The sequence below is a fragment of the Delphinapterus leucas genome, unplaced genomic scaffold, assembly GCF_059928025.1.
Source record: "Delphinapterus leucas isolate spDelLeu-1000000601 "Yukka" unplaced genomic scaffold, BTC_Dleu_Yukka2 spDelLeu_asBTCV2_sq25, whole genome shotgun sequence".
Lineage (NCBI taxonomy): Eukaryota > Metazoa > Chordata > Mammalia > Artiodactyla > Monodontidae > Delphinapterus > Delphinapterus leucas.
In genome coordinates, this window is record NW_028322234.1 from 15,518,300 (window position 1) to 15,539,394 (window position 21,095).

At 53.2% G+C, this 21,095-nt stretch overlaps 1 protein-coding gene across 5 annotated transcripts in view; it reads right to left on the reverse strand.

Annotated features, from left to right (window-relative positions):
* Window positions 1–1,234: 1,234 nt before the first annotated feature.
* The window catches only part of UHRF1 (ubiquitin like with PHD and ring finger domains 1), a 32,694-nt gene continuing 12,833 nt past the window's right edge, over window positions 1,235–21,095 (reverse strand). For 4 of the 5 annotated variants that reach the window (XM_089905615.1, XM_089905612.1, XM_089905613.1 and 1 more), the window contains 12 exons: window positions 20,182–20,397; window positions 15,853–15,953; window positions 15,574–15,760; window positions 14,902–15,025; window positions 14,703–14,810; window positions 14,338–14,442; window positions 13,179–13,285; window positions 10,436–10,808; window positions 8,400–8,541; window positions 8,153–8,298; window positions 6,310–6,408; window positions 1,235–2,763 (listed from right to left, as the gene is read on the reverse strand). In XM_089905615.1, the coding sequence (XP_089761741.1) occupies window positions 2,617–2,763; window positions 6,310–6,408; window positions 8,153–8,298; window positions 8,400–8,541; window positions 10,436–10,808; window positions 13,179–13,285; window positions 14,338–14,442; window positions 14,703–14,810; window positions 14,902–15,025; window positions 15,574–15,760; window positions 15,853–15,953; window positions 20,182–20,397 (1,855 nt within the window). In that variant the 3' untranslated portion in view covers window positions 1,235–2,616. The remainder of the gene's footprint in view (window positions 2,764–6,309; window positions 6,409–8,152; window positions 8,299–8,399; window positions 8,542–10,435; window positions 10,809–13,178; window positions 13,286–14,337; window positions 14,443–14,702; window positions 14,811–14,901; window positions 15,026–15,573; window positions 15,761–15,852; window positions 15,954–20,181; window positions 20,398–21,095) is intronic. The other variant, XM_022557472.3, reaches the window with a different exon arrangement.

The window sequence follows — 21,095 nt, forward strand, 5'->3', positions numbered from 1 at the left end:
AGAGGGTGTGGAGGAAAGGGAACCCTCTTGCACTGGTGGTGGGAATGTAAGTTGGTACAGCCACCATGGAGAACAGTATGGAGGTTCCTTAAAAAACTAAAAATATACTACCATATGATCCAGCAATCCCACTACTGGGCATATACCCTGAGAACACCATAATTCAAAGAAACACATGCACCCCAATGTTCACAGCAGCACTATTTACAATAGCCAGGGCATGGAAGCAACCTAAGCGTCCATCAACAGAGGAATGGATAAAGATGTGGTACATATATACAATGGAATATTACTCAGCCATAAAAAGGAATGAAATTGGGTCATTTGTAGAGATGTGGATGGACCTAGAGAATGTCATACAGAGTGAAGTAAGTCAGAAAGAGAAAAGCAAATATCATATAATAACACACATATGTGGAATCTAGAAAAAGGTACAGATGATCTCATTTGCAAAGCAGAAACGGACACACAGATGTAGAGAACAAATGTATGGACACCAAGGGGGAAAGGGGTGGGGTGCAAGGAACTGGGAGACTGGGATTGACACATATACGCTATTGATACTATGTATAAAATAGACAAATGATGGGAACATGCTATATAGCACAGGGAACTCTTCCTAATGCACTGTGGTAAATGCGAAGGAAATCCAAAAGGGAGGGGATATCTGTATGTGTGTGGCTGATTCATTTTGTGTGCAGCGGAGGCTAACACACCATTGTAAAGCAACTATACTCCAATAAAAATTAATTAAAAAAATAAAAAAAAAACCTTGCCTCATCCTTGGTCTGACTCCTGCTGGAAACAGCATTTCAGGTCACCAGCCTCCACACCCCCATGTACCCCCATCTCCCCAGGCCTGCAGAGGGCCCCCTGGGGCCAAGCAGCTCCTTAGTTGATGATTCAGGCTGCTGACACCCACTCAAGGCAGAGCCAGTCTCCTAGTGGGGGACCACAACAGCCTCCGTTTCTTCTAATGTAAATGGGGACAGTGCCACCCACCTTGGTGACACTAAGTGACATCTGGCTCCAAGCTAGAAGGCCTGGTTTGGCCCCTATGGACCGCTGCACGTCACTTGGACCTTGTGGGCCTCAGTTTTCTCATCTGCAAAGTGGGAACGATGCCACCTGCCTAGTCTGACTCCCGGGGTTTTTGTAAAGAGAAAATGTGTTACTAGCTATAAAAGTGCCTGGTGGGCTACAAAGCACTTTGCAAATAGAAGACACAACCAAATTCATCTGTAAAAGGCATTTATTCTGAGAATCTAAAACCTGGACAGAGAATATTGAACTTCATAGAAAAAGCCTACACAGGATTTCGTCGTTTATTCCTAATACATTAACTACCTAATAATAAGGAAAAAAAGAGAAACTTTTAAAACAATATCACTCCAGTCTGTCTGCAGTTATGTGATTTAAAATATCCCTGTTCTGTTGAGGTATAAGCTGCAAACTTTGGTCAAGTTAGAAACATTAACAAATCATTCCAAAAAACACAAAACTCCGCACCCCCCCCAAAAAAAAACACAACCAAACCCTAAGTTATTAGCTTTCTCGGTACATATACAGTAACTACAAAAAAAATTTCATTTAGAAAGGTTTTTTTTTTTTTTTAAAGTTTCCCTCTTGTAATTCCCAATTGGCGAGTTGAAAATTCAACTTCGAGGATCGACAAAAGTCCCATCGTCCCCACTCGCTCACCCGGGGTCTCCAGGGAGGCGCTGGAGGACCACAGTTTGAGATTCTGGTTGGCACTGTCAACAATTCAGTGCTGAGAAAGAGCCCCGTGTTGAAGAAGGAAGGAGGGACCAAAGGCACTTGAACATGGCCCCAGGCGTTTGCTTCCGTGGCGTCCAGAGGGGACGTCGCTGGGCCGCCCATCGGCCCCCATGGAGGGGAAGAGTCCAGCGGAGGTAGCTTCGGTGTGGCCCCAGCTCTCTGCTCGGGTGGCCGGTGGGGACGCAGAAGCAGCCCAGTGGGGGATGGCTTGGAGGCGGTGGGGGGGGGGGTGTTTCAACCGGGCCCAACGGGACTTCTTCGCTTTTCCTTTGAACAGCTTTTCCTTTGAACACTTTCCTGCCGGCAATGCAGGGCCAACACCACACCCAGGGCCACCGCCAGGCGGGATTTCACCTCTGGGGGCCTGACCCACCAACCTTGAAAAGATTGTTCTAGGCAGCCCGGCGCCGTCTTGCGAGTCAGCGGCCAGAACAGCTGAGAACCTGATGCTGGGAATTTCAGTGGCCTTCACGCCAAGTTGTTTCTAATTCCATCCTCAGAAGAAAAACAATTTTTTTTTTTTTTTGGTTTTTGGGGGTTTTTTTCCGCTGATAAATTGCAGGCTTTTTATTTATTTATTTATTTTTAAAACCAAAATAAAAACATGGAGAAGTCCGACTTTCTTCCTTCCTTTGAGCCATAATACAAATTCCTGAAAATTTTATAGATTAAAAAAAAAAAAAAACCAAACCGGGAAGACGAGGCTTTTTTTTTTTTTTTAGGGAGTGGAGGAAAAACTACATGTTTAAGTTAAGCTCACTAAAAACAAAATGGGGGCCACAGACCCCCCCGATAACGTTTTTTTAAAAAAAACACACGGCGAGAAGTGCTTGAGGATCACCGTCCGCTCCCGTAGCCAGGGAAGAGCTGGTTGAGGACGGCCTGCAGTGGCTGGTTCACGTGCATGGTGTAGCTCCGGCCCAGGTCATAGCGGCAGGCCGGGCAGCTGAACACCTGGGCCCGGAAGGACCTGTCCAGGCAATCCTGTGGGAGAGCGGGTGGTGAGAGGTGCTCCTGGCCACCCACTGTCCCCCCGGGGCGGTGTCGGCAGCCCAGAGGCCCCTCCTGACCCTCAGTCTCACTTGCCACTGCTGGCTGCCCATCACCAGCCCGGCTGCCCCAGGCTCAAAGACGCCAAGGTCGGGAATTCCCTGGCGGTCCAGTGGTTAGGACTCCGCACTTTCATTGCTATGGGAGCGGGTTCAATCCTTGGTCAGGGAACTAAGATCCCACAAGCCGAGCGGTGTGGCAAAAAAAAAAAAAAAGACTCCAAGGTCATCCCAGCCACCAGGCCCGTGTACCTGCAGGTCACACCACCTGACAGGTCCATGCCCTGGCTCTCTTGTCACCGTGCCTCGGCTCAAGTCCCCTCCTCAGAGGACCCCTCCTCGAAGCCCCTGGAACATCCCCGCCTCACCTCACCCTGTCTGCTTTCAAAACAGCACCTTCCGCCTTCTGGAATCATCTTGTCGACTAACCTGCTGGCGTGTAACACACCAGACACTCCCCAGGATGGGGGCTGTGTCTCCCTGAATCTCCCGGCACCAAGCACAGGACCCAACCCAGAGCAGATGCTCAAGGAACATGTGTCGGTGAGAAGACGGGAGACGAGGGAGGAAGGAGGGGGTCTGGATGCTGAGCCAGACTTCTGGGTTTGAACCCACTTGTCAACCCAGCGACGCCAGGGGAAGAGCCAGGTGGAGCCCGAGCTGTGAGGCTGACAGGCCCTACCTCCCCGTCGGAGCAACAGGCCGAAGACGCCATGGGGAGCGGGCACCTGCACAGGTGCACACACCTGAAGGATGGCGCCAGGCAGCTGGGTGAGGGGCAACACCAAGCTGGTGAAAACCTGCTGCTGCCACGTCACGCTACCGCTGGACGCAGACGGCTGCTTTTGATCCCTATTTTTAAAAAGTCCTGGACTTCCCTGGTGGTCCAGTGGTTAAAAATCCACCTGTCGATGCAGGGGACACGGGTTCGAGTCCTGGTCCAGGAAGATCCCACATGCCGCGGAGCAACTAAGCCAGTGCGCCACAACTACTGAGCCTGTGCTCTAGAGCCCGCGTGCCACAACTATGGAGCCCACGGGCCACAACTACTGAAGCCCGTGTGCCACAACTACTGAGCCCACCCTCCTAGAGCCCGTGCTCTGAAACAAAAGAAGCCACCGCAATGAGAAGCCTGTGCACCACAACAAAGAGTAGCCCCCGCTCGCCACAGCTAAAGAAAGTGCAAGCACAGCAATGAAGACCCAGCACAGTCAAAAAAATACAACAAAGACAAAAAGAAATAAACTCCTGTGTTCTTGTCCAATATAAGGTCTATAGCCTAATCCCAGGCACAAGAGGTAGTGCTTTCTGCTCAACACATTAAGACTTGGGTTCAAAATCAGGTTCTGGATCGCTGCACGATTCACAATGGCCAAAAGGTGGAAACACCAAGAGTCCATCCACGGATGATGGCTAAACACAATGTGGTCCATCCACGCGCTGCCATGTGACTCAGCCTTCAAAAGGAAAGAGGTTCTGACACACGTGACAACATGGATGAGCCTGAACATGATGCTCAGTGAGAGAAGCCAGACACAGAAGGAAAGACACTGTCTGATTCCACTCATGCAAGGTCCTTAGAAGTGAGATCCACAGAGACAGGAAGTAGATGGTGGGGGCCGGGGGCTAGGGGAGGGGCTGGGGAGTGAGTGTTTCATGGGGACAGAGTTTCAGTTTGGGAGGATGAGAAAGTTCTGGGGATGGACAGTGGGGACGGTTGCACAACAATGTGAATGTACTTAATGCCACTGAGCTGTGCACCTAAAAAATAGTTAAAACGGTAAAGGTTATGGTATCTGTATATTACCACAGTAAAAATATTTTAATAGAGTAAAAACAAAATCAAATGCTGGGACATCAGGGTGGAGGGTCAAAGCCATTTCCCCACAGCCCCTCAGACGCTGAGCTCACTGGAGACGAACGACAGTCGTGAGGATGCCCAGGACAGACACGCACTCACCAGGGCCACCTCCTTCACACTGGAGGCGCAGCGGCCGCAGGTGTGGTGACTCCCTGAGCCGCTCGGCCTGACCTCGCACGCGCCCCGCGTCTCAGTGTCCAACTGCGCGCTGGCCGGGTACACCTCAAAGCCAGAAGGGTGCTGCGATGCCCCTTTCCACGGGGCAAAGGGGCTCAGCACGGTTACAGGCTTTCCAAGGTCACACGGCCAGAAAGGGCAAAGCCGGGGGTCAAAGCCACGCTGCCGACCCCGACGATGTGTTCTCACCCCGCCCCGCCAAGCCTCTGAGCCCCCTCGGGCTCCACACGGCCTCAGACACCCAGGGGCATCTCTCCTCTCTCACACAACTGAAGGGCCTCGGTCAGGCCACATGGCACGACTGCTGCCCAAGTGTCCATGTTCTCAGAGTCCATCCCCTGGTCTGATAAGTGACCCGACGCCCTGGACCAAGACGGCCCCGAGGCGAGAGAGCAGCTCAGAGACCCAGGGTGACCGGGAGGCAGGGACAGTCCCTTCTAAATTACGTGCCTACACTGCCCATGAGTTCCTACTGACCGACTCTGGCCAGAAGGCACTGCAAACACCATACACGCAGACCAGCGTTTCCCAAGTTGGGGGACCCCTGGGACCGAGTGGGTGGGGCCTCAGATGCTGCTCAGCCCCCCAGCACCCAGGACACCCCATGGTGTGTTCACTCTGGTGTCGCTCACCCCGCGACAGAGAACGATCCGGCCCCAAACGTCAGCACTGCTTGGGGAGAGACCCTGGTCTGGCCGAATCTCAGCCCCTCCCAATCTCTTCTTTCAAAAGCATCAGATCGGGTACTGTTTCCCTCCTAAGACTGACCACTGGCCGGAACCCTCCAGCCCCGCCACCCGGCCCCCCTCCCCTGCCCTAGTCCCCAAGAGGCCCTGGCTACTCCAACATGCCTGTGGGTCTAAGCTTCTGCACAGGTCACTCTGCCTACCTGGGATGCTGCCCCAAGGACCGCCTCAGGTGGCAGGTTAATGCCACCTCCTCCAGGAAGCCTTCCTCCCTGCTCCTCTAGGGGATAAGCGCCTCATGCATCTCCAGCCCAGCCCACTTAGTCATTTAGTATGACCAGATCCCAGGCCAGGACAATAGCCCAACCTCTCCCACACCGGACCTCCAGGCATCTAAGAGGCTGGAGAGGACCAGTGCGTGGCCCCTAAGGAAAGTAGGCGCCGACCTGTTGAAGGCACAGCAGAGGGCCAGTGTGGCTGAGGTTCGGGACGATGGCAGGGTGGGCAGTGGCTGGGCGAGGAGTTTGCGTTGGATTCCGGGGCACCAGGAGGGTGGGGAGCAGGGAGCAAGTGATGGGCGCCTGTGATTAAGGCTGGGGTGCTACTGTAACCCAGGTCACCTGGAAAAGAGACCCTCAATCCCCTCGAAGGGCTGGGGGCGGGAGGTGCAGAAGCAAAAGCGGCAAGCCCAGGTTGGCAGCGTGGGTCCGATCACCCCTCCAGGACCTCCCGTCCAGGGCCCTCAGTGCCCACTCACCTTGCACACGGTGTGCTGGCACACGGTCGTGATCGGGCGGTACACCAACTCCTGGCAACAAATACACTGGAACGCCTCCTCCACTTTGCTCAGGAATTTCTGGAAGCAGAGGAGAGGGTGCATGAGCCCGGCAAAGGCTCAGTTCCCCAGAGTGAATGAGCACGACGGGTCCCCATGAGAGGCTTAGCCCTCGCCCCGGCCCGCATCTCATCCTCTGGCACCGGAGCACACGCAGGCTGGAGACCAAGACCGCACTCCATCAGCGCCTCTCTCGGCACAGAGCCCAGCCCTGAGACACACAGCACCGCCTGCCTGCCGCCCACTGCTCAGACCCCGGGCTCCAGCAGCGGATGAGACAGAGAAACGCCTGCCTTCTTGGAGCCTGGGGCCCAGCGGGGAAGACCAGAGATTAAGCAGGTGAAAGACAGAAAGGTCACAGCAGTGCTGGGGAAAGGACAGCAGGGAGCCCCAGAAGGAGGGCGGTCAGAGTCCCCCTGTGGAGAAGGTGACCTGTCAGCAGAGAGACCCGAAGGACGTGGGGCGGCTGAATCACAGCCTCCTAAGATGTCCACGTTCGAATCCCGGGACCTGTGGACGTGTCACCTCATGGGTCAGAGGGGACTTCGCAGGTGGGGTTAAGGCCCTTGAGACAGGGATGACCCTGGATTCCCCGGGGAGCCCAATGTCATCCCAGGGTCCTTATAAGAGGGAGGCGGGAGGGTCAGAGGCAGAGAGAGACGGGAGATGCTGCACTGCTGGATACGATAGAGATACGAGGATAGAGGACGGGGCCGCGAGCCAGGGATGAGGTGCCTCCAGAAGCTGGAAAAGGCGGGAACCGATGCTCCCCTGGAGCCTCCGGAAGGACCAGCCCTGCCTACACTTGGATTTTACCCCTAAAGGCTCACTTGTTAGGGCAGCCACAGTGATTTCATGCCGGAGGGAGACTGAGCCGGGAGGGTTGGGGTGGAGGGTACTTCCCCAAAGAGAAACCCACGAGGGCAGAGGCCGTGCAATGGCATGACCAGGAGGAAGAGTCCAGAAGGAGAGGACATTAGCATTAACGGGCCGCTCGCCCAGGGCTCAGAGGAGCTGGGTTTGACCCTGACCGTGAGCCATGGAGAGCCAATCCCCACCAGGCAGGGGCAGCCAGAGGACACTGAGTCACTCACCTCCAGTGACCCATCAATGTCACTCACCCCACTAAGGCAGGAGGATCAAAAAAAAAGACAGCGCCAGTTTGGCGGGTCCTCAGAAATTTGAACACAGAATGACTTTACGATCCGGCAATCCCACTTTTGCGTTTATGCCCAAGAGAACGGAAGACAGGGCCGCAGAGACTTGCCCACCTGTGTTCACAGCAGCCAAAAGCTGGAAGTAACCCAAGTGTCCACTGAGGTGATGGATATACAAATTCCATCTGTACAGTGGGGTATTACGCAGCCTTAAAAAGGAAGGAGGCTGACACCTGCCACAACACGGACGGACCCTGAGGACATGATGCTCAGTGAGAGAAACCAGGCACAGAAGGACACACACTGTCTGATTCCACTCACGTGAGGTCCCTAGAGGAGTCGGATCGACTGAGACAGAAAGTAGATGGTGGGGACCAGGGGCTGGGGGGAAGGGGCTGGGGAGTCAGCGTTTCATGGGGACAGAGTTTCAGTTTGGGAAGATGAGAAAGTTCTGGAGACAATGGTGGGGATGGTTGCACGACAGGCTTAATGCCACTGAGCTGTGCACTTTAAATAGTTCAGATGGTCAGTTTCATGTTTTCTCTATTTTATCACAATGGAAAGAAAGAGGGCCCCCGCCAGGCCCGGGCGAGGGTAGGGGGGCTCACCGGCCCATCCTTGAGTGACTTCAGGATCTCCGTCCACAGCTTTGTGTTGCTCTTGTCCTCCTTGATGAGGCTGCTCTGCTGGGTGGTGAGGCTGTAGGGCTCCACCTTGGTCTTCTTGGGTGCCCCGCGCGAGGACCCATCGCCTCCTGGGACAGAGCAGGGCGGGTGAGGGTGGAGGCCCCCCCACCCCGCCCCCCGAGCACGAGGATGGGGTCCCGAGTACAAGGATGGCCGCTGAGACACCCACCAGCCGACTTGCTTTTCCGCTTGCCCTTCCTGGGGGACGCGAAGTCCTCCTCCCCGTCGTCCTCCTTCTCCAGGGCTTCCCTCTTGCTGTTTTCCTTCTCCTTCTCCCTCCTGGCCAGGGCCTCCAGGTAGCCTTCCGGGTACTGCGAGGAGGAGAAGACAGGACGGTCACCCCTACCCGGTCCCCAGCCGGGCCCCAGAGACGGACTCTGTGCTCCCTTGGCCTCAGCTCAGAGGCCTGCACCAACTTAACCCTGGGGCAGTAACTAAGCACAGAAATTCACAGGAACAAACGTTAATGGCACAGCAGCAGTGAGCGAGATAACGCACGGTAGAGGCCCACCACCAGATCAAGCAAAGAAGGCAGTCTTTTTCCTTTTGTTTTATTTTTTGGGTTTTTTTGGCCGTGCCCCGCAGCTTGTAGGATAGGATCTTGGTTCCCTGACCAGGGATTGAACCCTCAGCCTCGGCAGTGAAAGCGTCGAGTCCTAACCACTGGACGGCCAGGGAACTCCCAAGACAGTCTTGGTATCTTTCCATTTCGATGAGAAGTAGGCAAACTTTTCCAGCCAGGGGCCAGGTAGTAAAAGTTTCGGGCTCTGTGGGGACAAAAGCCGGCCCAGCCCCTGGGGGATTGAATGGGCATGGCTGGGCCCCAGAAAGACTTTGTCTACTCACCACTGGCCCAGGGCCTTAGCTCCACAACCCGATTCTGATGCGTCTTGGACTCCTCTGAGCCCCATCAGGCATTATCTAATTAGAAATGGGGTTCTAAGGCACCTACAACCACATCCGATTCTCCAGTGTTTCATCAAGAAACCCTCAAGCAAAAAAAAAAAAAGAAACCCTCAAGCTTTTCTAGCAACACAAACTTGCAACGAAGGCCTAACCTCCTCTCACCAAACAGTCACATGCCTGACCCATGGCTGTCTCTCCCCAGTTCCTCCGCCTCTAAAAGTCCCTGTGTTTGTGACCACCTAGAGGGGTGGGGCAGGGAGGGTGGGAGGGAGACGCAAGAGGGAGGAGATATGGGGACATATGTGTATGTATAGCTGATTCACTTTGTTATAAGGCAGAAACTAACACACCATTGTAAAGCAGTTATACTCCAATAAAGATGTTAAGAAATAATAATAATAAATAAATAAATTAAATTAAATTAAATACAGTTCCCTGTGGAACAACCAGTGTGTTCAAAAGGCAACTCTTTGTGGCCTCCCGGCGGGGGCAGGGGGCGGGGCGGGGTAGGTGCTATCAGACTCTCAACAGCAATTAAGATTCCTTAAATAGTCCACCAGGACTTATCGGCTGGAAATCGGATCACCAGGAGGAACAGAAAACACCATAATTATAGTGCAAAAAAGCCGTACTCTGCACGCACTGGGTGAACTCTTGAAGATGGAGGATTCTGCTGCTATAAAGAGGTGAGTGATTGCTCCAGGGAATCAGTCCACCCTATCTTTACATTTAGACCTTGCTCTATTCTATATTTAGACCAATTTTATTCGTTTGTCTGCTTTGGGGGTAGGGAGAAGTGATGGACAGACAGGAGAAAGAGAGATGGGGGACTTCCCCGGAGGTCCAGTGGTTAAGACTCGCCTTTCAATGAAGGGGGCACAGGTTCAATCCCTGGTCAGAGAGATCCTGCATGCTGCAAGGTGCGGTCAAAAAGAAACAAAAAAACAAGGAGACAGGGAAGAGGGGGAGGAGAAGAGGGGACGGGAGGGGACTGGCCAAGAGAGAGGAGACCGGACTCCAGATTGATTTCAGATAAGCTCTTCAAACACAGCTCCGATAAGGAAGCCCAGCTCTCAGCTCTAACATCACAAAGCAAAGACGCAAACCTGCCTGAGCCACCCCTCCCCTATATCCACTGGCTGAAGGACAGGGATGGTACAGCCAGCGAGGTGTCACCAGCTCACAGCCTGGAAATCGTCCGGGACGAGAAAAACCCCAGAGAGCATGGCTCCCTGCTCAGACGCTCCCGGCCCAGGCCCCGGGCACGAGCTCCAGCTGTGAGCACAGGCCTGGACGCACCTGCATGGTCAGCCCCAGCTTCTTGATCCGGTCCTTCCCCTCCTTGGTCCAGGGCCCCGGCTCGACGTCATCCCTGCGCAGGAGGAAGCGCCACACCAGGAAGCCGGACTTGCCCTTCTCGGGCCAGTACCTCACGACCTGTGGGAAGAAGCGCGGGGTCAGTGACCTGGGGGCCAGGGGCGGGGGGCAGGCACGGGGGCCCCCACTCACCTTGTAGATGCCGTCATACCGGTTGCCCTCGATGGGGGCGTACTTGCTGTGCTTGCGGCCCTTGACGTTCCGCACCACCCGGACCGGCTTCCCCGACCGCCAGTCCTTGGCCTCGGCCCCTTTGAGGTCGTTGATGGGAGCAAAGCAGTTCAGAGCCAGCGCCCTGCGGGGAGAGCGGGGCCCGCACGCTGGACTGCATCCCCCAGAGAGAGGGGGTCGCGGCGTCCCAAGCCCCCGGCCCCGTGAACATGTGACCTTTGGAAAGTCAGTGCTTGAAGATGAAGTCAAGTTCGGAGGCGGTCAGAATGGATTAGGGTGGGCCCTAAACCCAATGACCGGCGTCCTTATAAGGAAAGGGAAACTGAGGGAGTTCCCCGGTGGGAACTCAGCGCTCTCACTGTCGAGGGCCCGGGTTCAAGTCCACGTCGGGGAACTAAGATCCCACATCCCACAAGCCACACGGAGACATGGCCCCAAAAAAAAAGAAGAAAAAATTTTTTAAATAAATAATTAAAAATTAGGACTTCCCTGGTGGCGCAGTGGTTAAGGATCTGCCTACCAATTCAGGGAACACGGGTTCGAGCCCTGGTCTGGGAAGATCCCACGTGCTGCAGAGTAACTAAGCCCGTGCACCACAACTACTGAGCCTGCGCTCTAGAGCCTGCAAGCCACAACTACTGAAGCCTGCGTGCCACAACTACTGAAGCCCGCGCACCCAGAGCCCGTGCTCCGCAACAAGGGAAGCCACCGCAATGAGAAGCCCGCACACCACAACGAAGAGCAGCCCCCGCTTGCCTCAACTAGAGAAAGCCCGCGCGCAGCAACGAAGACCCAACACAGCCAAAAATAAATAAACAATTTTAAAAAAAATAATAAATAAATAAAAATTAAAACTAAATAAAAAAAAGAAAACAGACACAGTAGGGGACAGGGCCCCATGAAGACTGAGGCAGGGGTTGGAGTGTCACATCTACCAGCCAAGGGACACCAAGGAAGGACCCTCCCCTGGAGGTTCCAGATGGAGGACGGCCCCGAGACACCTTGACTTTGGACTCTGGGCCTCCAGAATTAGGCAAGAATAAATTCCTGTTGTTCTAAACCACACAGTGTGCGGTGTTTTGGTACCAGAGCCACAGGACACTAACACGATGTGGGGGAAGACGTCACCCAGGAGAAAGCAGGTGGCACACAAATGCGGCCTGGGCCGGCAGGCCTGTCCCGACAAGGGGCACAGCGGCCTGGGGTCGGTGGACCAGAGGTCAGCTCAGCATCTGATGCAACGCCGCCACCTTCCTCAGGTGAGCAAGAAAGAGAGCTGCCACCGCACAGCTGTTCTCCCGTGCAGATGGCACTTGGTAAAGAACGGATTTCTTAGAGTTTTAAGTCCAGACTTTTATCACTGCTCACGAGCAGTTCCTCACACTGTCAAATCTCCTCCGAAAATGAGATTTTTTTTTTTTCTTGGCTGCACCATGTGGCATGCGGGATCTTAGTTCCCCAACCAGGGATCGAACCCACGTCCCCTGCAGTGGAAGCACGGAGTCTTAACCGCTGGACCCCCAGAGAAGTCCCCAAAATGAGATTTTTTTTAAATGGCTAGTGAAATTTAAATATTCTACTAGACTAATACATGCACGAAAATGAACCCTTCCCTCTTTTTTAAAGAAAGATATTTAGGCAAAGAGCTTTCTGGAAAGAAATACCAATTTGTATTTCTACCAACAGTGGAATGCTAGTCTATGCCTTGGCATTTCTCAACACTGGAGAATTTGGGGCCAACTTTACAGGGTAAATAAATAGTATCTCATCATTACTTCAATGTGTTATTTCTTTGATCACTAAAGGTGAACAAATTTTCATGGCCACTGTAGATCTGTTACTTGGCAGAATGATTTGCATGTCCTTTGCTTTTTTCTGTTAGTTTTTCTTATTGATTTGCAACACAGCTCTTTACATATAAGGGCATAACCATCATCAGGTGTCATGTTTGTGGCAGACTTTTCCCCCAAGAGTCACCTGCCTTTTCACTGTACTTATGGGTTTTATTGGTGTAATTTATAATACTTAGGTCATCAAATCTCTGTCTTTTCCTTTGGGCTCTGTGATGCTGTATCCCATCCTGTAATCGAGGCTCAGCAAACTCCTGCCCACCTTGTGGTGTTGCAGATAAACTTCTACTGCAACAGAGCTGTCCACACTCTTTTACATGTGCTCTGTGGCCGCTCACGTGCTATGACGGCAGAGTTCAGTGGTTGCCACAGAGGCCGTGCGGCCCACAAAGCCACATACGTTTATTATCTGGCCTTTCGGGGGAAAAGTTTGCTTCAGTGCATCTGACTGACTCACAGGTGGACAGAGCAGGGAAGAGATGGACATTCGTGGTCCCTACGTTCCATCACACTCTTAATGGGTATCTAACTTCCTGCACATGAAAGCCCCAAACGGGACCCATCCCCTCCCCTGTGAAGCCACCAGAGGACAAGGCAGACAGACACGTGCTGGTGAAGAAACAGGAACACTCGATTCTGCAAACCTGTTGGTGTTGGTGAGTTTCTGATCACAAGACTGCTCTGCAGTCCGCTTGTTACCGGAAAGGTCTCGTCCACCGCTACCTGTGTACGTGAACGAGTTCCCGTGGTCCTGAAACAGATATGGAGGGCAGGCTGAACCCTCCGCGCAGAGGAGAGGAGAGACCCACTCAAAACAAACCCACACACACCCGTCAGGATGTCAACAAAGAATCAGGATGTCAGGATCAACTACCAAAGAAACAGATAATAACAAGTGTCGGTGACAATGTGGAGGAACTGGAACCCTGTGCACAGCTGGTAGGGATGGAAAATGGTGCAGCTGCTGTGGAAAACAGTATGGAGGTTCCTCAGCAAACTAAAAACAATCACCATATGATCCGGCAATCGCACTTCTTTATACCCAGAAGAACTGAAAACAGGGACTTGAAGAGATTTTTGCGGATCCAGGTTCATAGCATTACTCACAGTAGCTAAAATGTGGAAACGACCCAGGCATCCACTGATGCATGACTGGATAAACAAAAATGTGGTCCGTCCACACACTGGAATATTGTTAAGCCTTAAAAAGGAAGGAGATTCTGGGCTTCCCTGGTGGCGCAGTGGTTGAGAGTCCGCCTGCCGATGCAGGGGACGCGGGTTCGTGCCCCGGTCCGGGAAGATCCCACATGCCGCGGAGCGGCTGGGCCCGTGAGCCATGGCCGCTGAGCCTGTGTGTCCGGAGCCCGTGCTCCACAACGGGAGAGGCCACAACAGTGAGAGGCCCGTGTACCGCAAAAAAAAAAAAAAGCAAGGAGATTCTGACACATGCTACACCGTGGATGGACCTTGAGGACATGATGCTCAGTGAGATAATCCAGACACAAAAGGATGAATACTGTGATTCCACTCACAGGAGGTCCCTAGAGAATCAGATCCACAGAGACAGGAAGTAGATGGTAAGGACGGGCTGGGGGAGGGGATGGAGAGTCAGCGTTTCCTGGGGACAGAGTCTCAGTTTGGGAAGACGAGAAAGTTCTGGAGATGGACCGTGGGGATGGTTGCATGACAGTGTGAGTGTGCTTAATGCCACTGAGCGTGCTCTTAAAAATAATTAAGATGGTTAAGTTTTACACTGACTTTTGCCACAATTATATAAAAACAAAACCAGCTTCCCACACTCACCACGTCGTCCTCATACCCTCCAGCCAGGACCAGGGAGTACGCCCCATCGTTGCTCCGGCCGTGGATGCCTGCCACATGAGGTCGATGGACCCCAGACTCGCTGACCTGTGAACACCACCGAGAAATAAGTGGCACCTCCTGGACCAGCCGCTGCTCGACGGCCCTCTTCACTCCCGCCTTTGGAGCCAGCGCCTGACTCTTCCACTGAAAGCATCACTCCTGTATTGAGAACCTCTGCCCCCGAGAGATCGAGTCCTGGCCACACCAGGGAAGGACCTGGCGTGAGTCCCCAGCCTCCTGCCCTTGGGATAGCCCTCCCCAGTGGAGGGGTTCCTGGAAGGCCGGGGCCCCACGTCTGCAGGTACCTGGACTCTGAACCTCCACATGGTGCCCACGGGGATGCCCGGGATGGGGCCAAAGTGGTTGGACGGCACGATGGTGCACTCCTTGGTGCGGCCCACGCACGCCATGCCCTGTCCATTCCAAAACAGAGGGGAGAGCAGCGTGAACGGCCGCAGGGGCGTGGGGGGCGGCAGGGGCGCACGGGGCGCGGGGGCCCCTCACCTTGCCCCAGTCCCGCTGCGAGGACGACGTGGCCGACGCCATCTTCGCCTTCTTCTTACTCTCCTTCAGCTTCTCGCCTGCCTGCACCACCTCACTGGAGTCGATCCGGCACTCGGGGCAGTACCTGAGACCACAGGGACGTCACCCTCTGCCCGTGGCTGCACGGCCACCTCCTTCCAGCCCCCTGCCGTCCTGTGCATCCAAGACTGGGGCGGCGGCAGGGGGCTGAACTTGAATCCACGAGCATGACATAAGAAAGCGAGTTCCTCGGTCGCACGGGCCACATCTGAAGTAGCCGCGTGTGGCGAGTGGCGCCCGTGGTGGACGGCGGACCCTGACCCCCTCCCGCTGGTAATGGAAGTGCCTCCCACGGCGAGGCCAAGTCCAGCCGGCACGTGGCAAACTCACAGGGCAGCTCGACGGCACCTGCTCCCTGCCGTGGACTCGGTTTCCCCAACTCCACAGGGAGGGGACGGTGCAAACGACAGCCACTGCCGTTAGCAGGTCGGGGTCCTCAGACCACAGCCCAGCGTCACAACCGTCCCCTCCAGCGCCGGGGACACCCGCTGCGTTCCTGCCCGCCTTGCCTCCTCCCTGCAGGGAGCCAGAGCCCAGGCCTCGCACCCGCCCCCACCATCATCGCGGGGTCACTGGCAGCCTCCGGGCACTAACCACTCCTCCTCGGTGGGGATGCTGCTGAGCGGCGGGCACAGGCAGTACGTGTGGAAGGCCATGTCGCACTCGTCGCACAGCAACTGCTTGTCGGGGTCCTGCTTGCCCCCACACAGGTGGCAGGCGCACATGCGGCACGGCTTCCGCTCGTCGTCCTTGCAGTGCTTGCAGGAGGGCCCGCTCTTCCCTGGACACGGGAGGATGGGGTCAGCTCGGGCAGGACCCTGCCACACCGGGTGCCCTGCCCGCCCACCGCAGAGGGGCGGGATCGGAACTCACTTCTTGTCGGGTTTTCCACCATGGGGTTCCCCTCGCCAGGGCGCTCAATCTTGAAAACCTCGTCCACAAAGATGATCCGACAGTCGTTGAGAGAATCGTCCCTGCAAGAGACGGGCCGTTAGGACATCCCACGGGGCCAGCCCTGCCCAAGCGCCCGAGAAGACTTCGCCACGTCGACACAGTTCTCAGAGCCTGTGAACAGCTCCGTCTCTAATTGCATCAGAGAAGAGGCTTTTGCAGGGCACTGTGAACTCGATTAGCTACTCCCCTTGCAAATTCAAGTCCTACCAAATCAGGAACAAGGGGAAAACAACAGACAAACCAGAGTTTCATCACGCGATGCATTTGAGAGAATCATTTCTAACTTGCGGGTAGACAATGCCCATTTAACAAGGCCCAACAGGCAAAAGCAATAAAGTAAGGTCTGAGCAAAATACAAAAACTCCTCTAAGTTAAAACGACCCCAGGGTTCGTCCCACAACCTCCATCATCGGCAACCATCTAGGGAAAGCAAATGCAAGTCAGGTGTACAATTTCACACTGTCTGAGAACCGCATTCAAAAAGTAAAAGCAGATGGTGTCAATCTGAGGATGTTTTATGCAACCCAATGTATACAAAATATCATTTCAACATGTAATGAACATTAAGGAATTATTAACAAGCTAGTTTGCATTCTTTTTCAGCACTAAATCTTTGAAATCCATTGTGCATTTTACACTCATGACGCATCTTAATGTGTCCTGGACACATTTCAATGGCTAGGCAGCACGTGTGGCTCGTGGCTGTGAAGCTAGATGGGAAGGTCCAGATCTACCCACCAGTTCACAGGAAACAAAGGGACAGAGGAACAGAGGAAATGACACCGTGAGGATGCCAGTGGGAAATCCAGACTGTGCAGATTCTGTGGGACAAACAACCAGGCTTCCCCAACAAATAAATGAGTCTGCCTGCCAATGCAGGGGACACGGGTTTGAGCCCTGGTCCTGGAGGATCCCACATGCCGCAGAGCAACTAAGCCCGTGCACCACAACTATTGAGCTTGCACTCTAGAGCCCACGAGCCGCAACTACGGAGGCCCGCGTGCCTAGAGCCCGTGCTCTGCAACAAGAGAGGCCACCACAGTGAGAAGCCTGTGCTCGCCGCAACCAGAGAAAAGCCCGCGCGCAGCAGTGAAGACCCAACGCAGCCAAAATAAAATAAATTTTTCTTTAAAAAAGAGAGAGGGAGATCTGCCAACCTAACTGAAATCTGTGGACATTACTTAGATCTTAAACAAATAATTTAAAAAGAGTGAGCTGATTGGAAGACTGAACAATGACTGGCTATATGTTAAGAAATTAATTTTTATGTTGTAATAATAGCATTAAAACTATGTCCCTTTTTTTTATGTCCCTTTAAAAGAGTCATTTTGAAGAAATATACTTGAAAATATTAACGGATACAATGAGTCGATGCTTGGGAGTTACTTCAATGTAACGGTGGTGGTCATAATCTCAGATGAAGGGAAATTAAAAGAATTCATTGCTAGCCAACACACCTTTATAGAATAATGAAGGAAGTTCTTCAAATAGATAGGAAATTAAAAAGGAAAGCATCTTGGAGGAAAAAGAAGGAAGAAAGAATAGAAAGAGCAGAAACATGGGTCCATACAATAAATTATGTGGGGCTTCCCTGGTGGCGCAGTGGCTGGGAGTCCGCCTGCTGATGCAGGGGACACGGGTTCGTGCCCCAGTCCAGGAGGATCCCACATGCCACGGAGCGGCTGGGCCCGTGAGCCATGGCCGCTGAGCCTGCGCGTCCGGAGCCTGTGCTCCGCAACGGGAGAGGCCGCAACAGTGAGAGGCCCGCGTACCGCAAAAAGAAAAACAAAAAAACAAAAAAATAAAGGAATGTGAATGGAAGAAAGATTTCCACACTTCCCTCAAAGTGGGAAAAGAGATACCAGTATGCCACACGTTTATATGATAAAATCCAGAGAAACCACTGAGAAAACCGTATAAAGCAATACACTCCAAAAGACCATCAATAAATCAAGATAGAATCCTAAAAAATGCTTACATAACCCACAGGAAGGACAGAAAAAGAGCAACAGGAAAAAGAAACAGAGAAAACAAATAGAAAACAAATAACAAAATGGCAGGCTCAAGCCCTAACATACTAATAATTACCTTAAATGTAAATGGTCTAAATACAACTGACCCTTGACCAACATGAATTTAAACTGCACGAATCCAGTTATAGGCAGATTTTTTTCAATAGTAAATATGGCAGTACCACACAATCCCCAGTCAGTTGAATCCTCAGATGCGGAACCACGGATACGATGAAACCGCAGAGATAAAAGGCAGACTGTAAGTTAATGCTCAGATTCTTATTAATTGCACAGGGGTCAGCATCTGTAACCCCCGAGTTGTTCAAGGGTCAACAATGTATGCCAAGTGGGACTTCCCTGCTGGTCCAGTAGTTAAGACTCCGGCTTCCACTGCAGGGGGCACAGGTTCGATCCCTGGTCAGGGAACTAGATCCCGCACGCATGCCACAACTAAGAGTCCACACGCCGCAACTAAGAAGTCCACACACCACAACTGAACGATCCCGCATGCCCCAACTAAGACCCAGCGCAGCCAAAATAAATAAATAAATGTTTAAAAATAAATAAATAAATGCTTATATCAGGCCTACAATAATCTAAGTTGCTACCTCAAAAAAAAAAAAAAATTACAAAGATGAGACCAGGGAATTCCCTGGCGGTCTGGTCCAGTCCAGTGGTTAGGACTCCGACTTGCACTGCAGGGGGCATGGGTTCGATCCCTGGTCGGGAAGCTAAGATCCCACATGCTGCAGCCATAACTAACTAACTAACTACATAAATAAAAATATTAAAAAAAAAAGAGAGAGCAGAAATCAAAGAAATGGAAAACAAGAAAACATAAAAAAGAAACCTAACAAAAAGCAGGTTATTTTTAACAATCACATCACTGTACCAGGGCCGAGCCCTGGGCCCTTGGCCCTCAACGCCCCCATCAGTCTCCTCCCTGGTCTCCCTGCGGCTATGCTGCCCCCTACAGTCCATTCCCAGCTCGGCTGCCCGAGTGATGATTCCTAATCATAGGTCGAAGCCTGTGACTCCAGTGCTTTCAGCTCTGATGGCTGCCAGCAACAGAGAATACACCCCAGTTCTGCACCACTCCCGGCCATACCCTGAATGCTTCCTTCCTCCCTCTCTCCCTCCACTCCAGCCCACTGGCCTCCTCGCAAGGCCACAAATGCACCAGGAATGGTCCTGCCCCAGGGCCTTTGCACTTGCTGTGCCTATGCTCAGGACACTGTTGCCCCGATAATCATGTCTATATACAATACATACAATGGAGTATTACTCAGCCACCAAAAAAGACGTTCATCATGAAACATGGATGAACATTATACTCGGTGAAAAAAGCCAGACACAAAAGTACAAATCCTGTGTGGTCCCACTCATAGGAGGTGCCTAGAGTCATCACATCCGTAGATGGTGGGGGCCAGGGGCTGGGGGAGGGGCTGGGGAGTCAGTGTTTCCTGGGGACAGAGTTTCAGTTTGGGAAGATGAGAAAGTTCTGGAGATGGATGGTGGGGATGGTTGTCCAGCAATACATATGTACTTAATGCCACCAAGCTGTGCACTTAAAAATGGGTAAGATGGTAAGTTTTCTACACACACAGAGGCAAGGAAGAACAGGGCTCGGCAAACATTTTCTGCAAAGGGCCAGATGGTAAATATTTTCGGCTCTGTGGGCCACACGGTTTGTTTCACAGTTACCCAGCTGTCCTCTTGGTGTCCTCCTAACACTGAGCAGCCACAGTGATTCAGTGAACAGATGGGCGTGGCCTGGTGCCAATAAAACTTTATTTGCCCATCAGGGGCGGGGCCGGCTCTGGCCTGCGGCCAGCAGCCTGCTGATCCCTGAAGTGAAGGGCACCTCCATGTGGGTGTGTGTAGTTCGGTGTACGTTCAGGCCTGTTTGTGCACAGAGTAGCCCTGGAAGACGCCGGAAACCATCATGTCTCCAGAAAGAGGAGAACAAGGTGATCAGGGGACAGAAGAGAAGGGAGAATATTAACTGTGTGGCCTTCGGTACTTTCTGGATTTTGCCCCTTTTAGACTTTTCACCTGTTTGCCAAATTCAAAACGACAAACAAAAGAGAACAAGGAAGCTTGAAATCTCTGCCTGGGGCCCAGAGACAGTTCCCTAGGCGGGGTGAGCAGGTGGGGCGTGGAGACCCAGAGAGGAGGCAGAGACCAGGCAGAGGCCAGGCAGAGGCCAGGCAGAGGCCGGCAGGCACTGACTCACCCGATCCTGACGTTGGCGTGCAGCTCCCGCACCGTCCGGGTCTCACGTTTCCGCAGGATCTCCGCATCGTACCAGAAGCCACGATCCTTGGGGTTGTCAGGGTTGTAGTTGACCATGACCATCTGGCCCACCTCCAGGTCCTGCCATTTGATGATGTGTCGGGCGCGAGCCCGGACGTTCCGTGAGTTCATCTGCACCACTCCGTTCTCCGGGTAGCTGGGGGAGGGGGGGAAAGCCCCACGCTCAGACCCCAGGTGCCAGGGGACCTCACTCCCTTGACGAGAGAGAGAAGCCAGGCAGAGAGGGCCGCCTGGTGTATGGGTTTGGGTTGTGCTTATCACAGCAGCCTGGAAAGCCCCCTCCCCATGATCTCATTTGCTGGTGTCAAAAACACACAGCTAGGGCTTCCCTGGTGGCGCAGTGGTTGAGAGTCTGCCTACTGATGCAGGGGACGCGGGTTCATGCCCTGGTCCGGGAAGATCCCACATGCCACGAGCGGCTGGGCCCGTGAGCCATGGCCGCTGAGCCTGCGCGTCCGGAGCCTGTGCTCCGCAACGGGAGAGGCCACAACAGTGAGAGGCCCACGTACCGCAAAAAAACAAACAAACAAAAACAAAAACACACAGCTATAGTGACACGTTCCAATTACAGAAGGTGTTGTGGGTTGAACTACATCCTCTAAAAACCTATGTTGTGATTCCAACACCTGGCACCTTGGAGTGGGACCTAATTTGGAAATAGGGTCGTTGCAGATATAAGGAGTTCAGATGACGTCATAATAGAGTGGCCCTAAACCTAGTGACTGATGTCCTTACAAGAAGAGAGGATGAGACGCAGACAGAGGAGAACGACACAGGAAGAGGAGGCAGAGGCTGGTGGGATGTGGCCACAAGCCAAGGACTGCTGGTCCCACC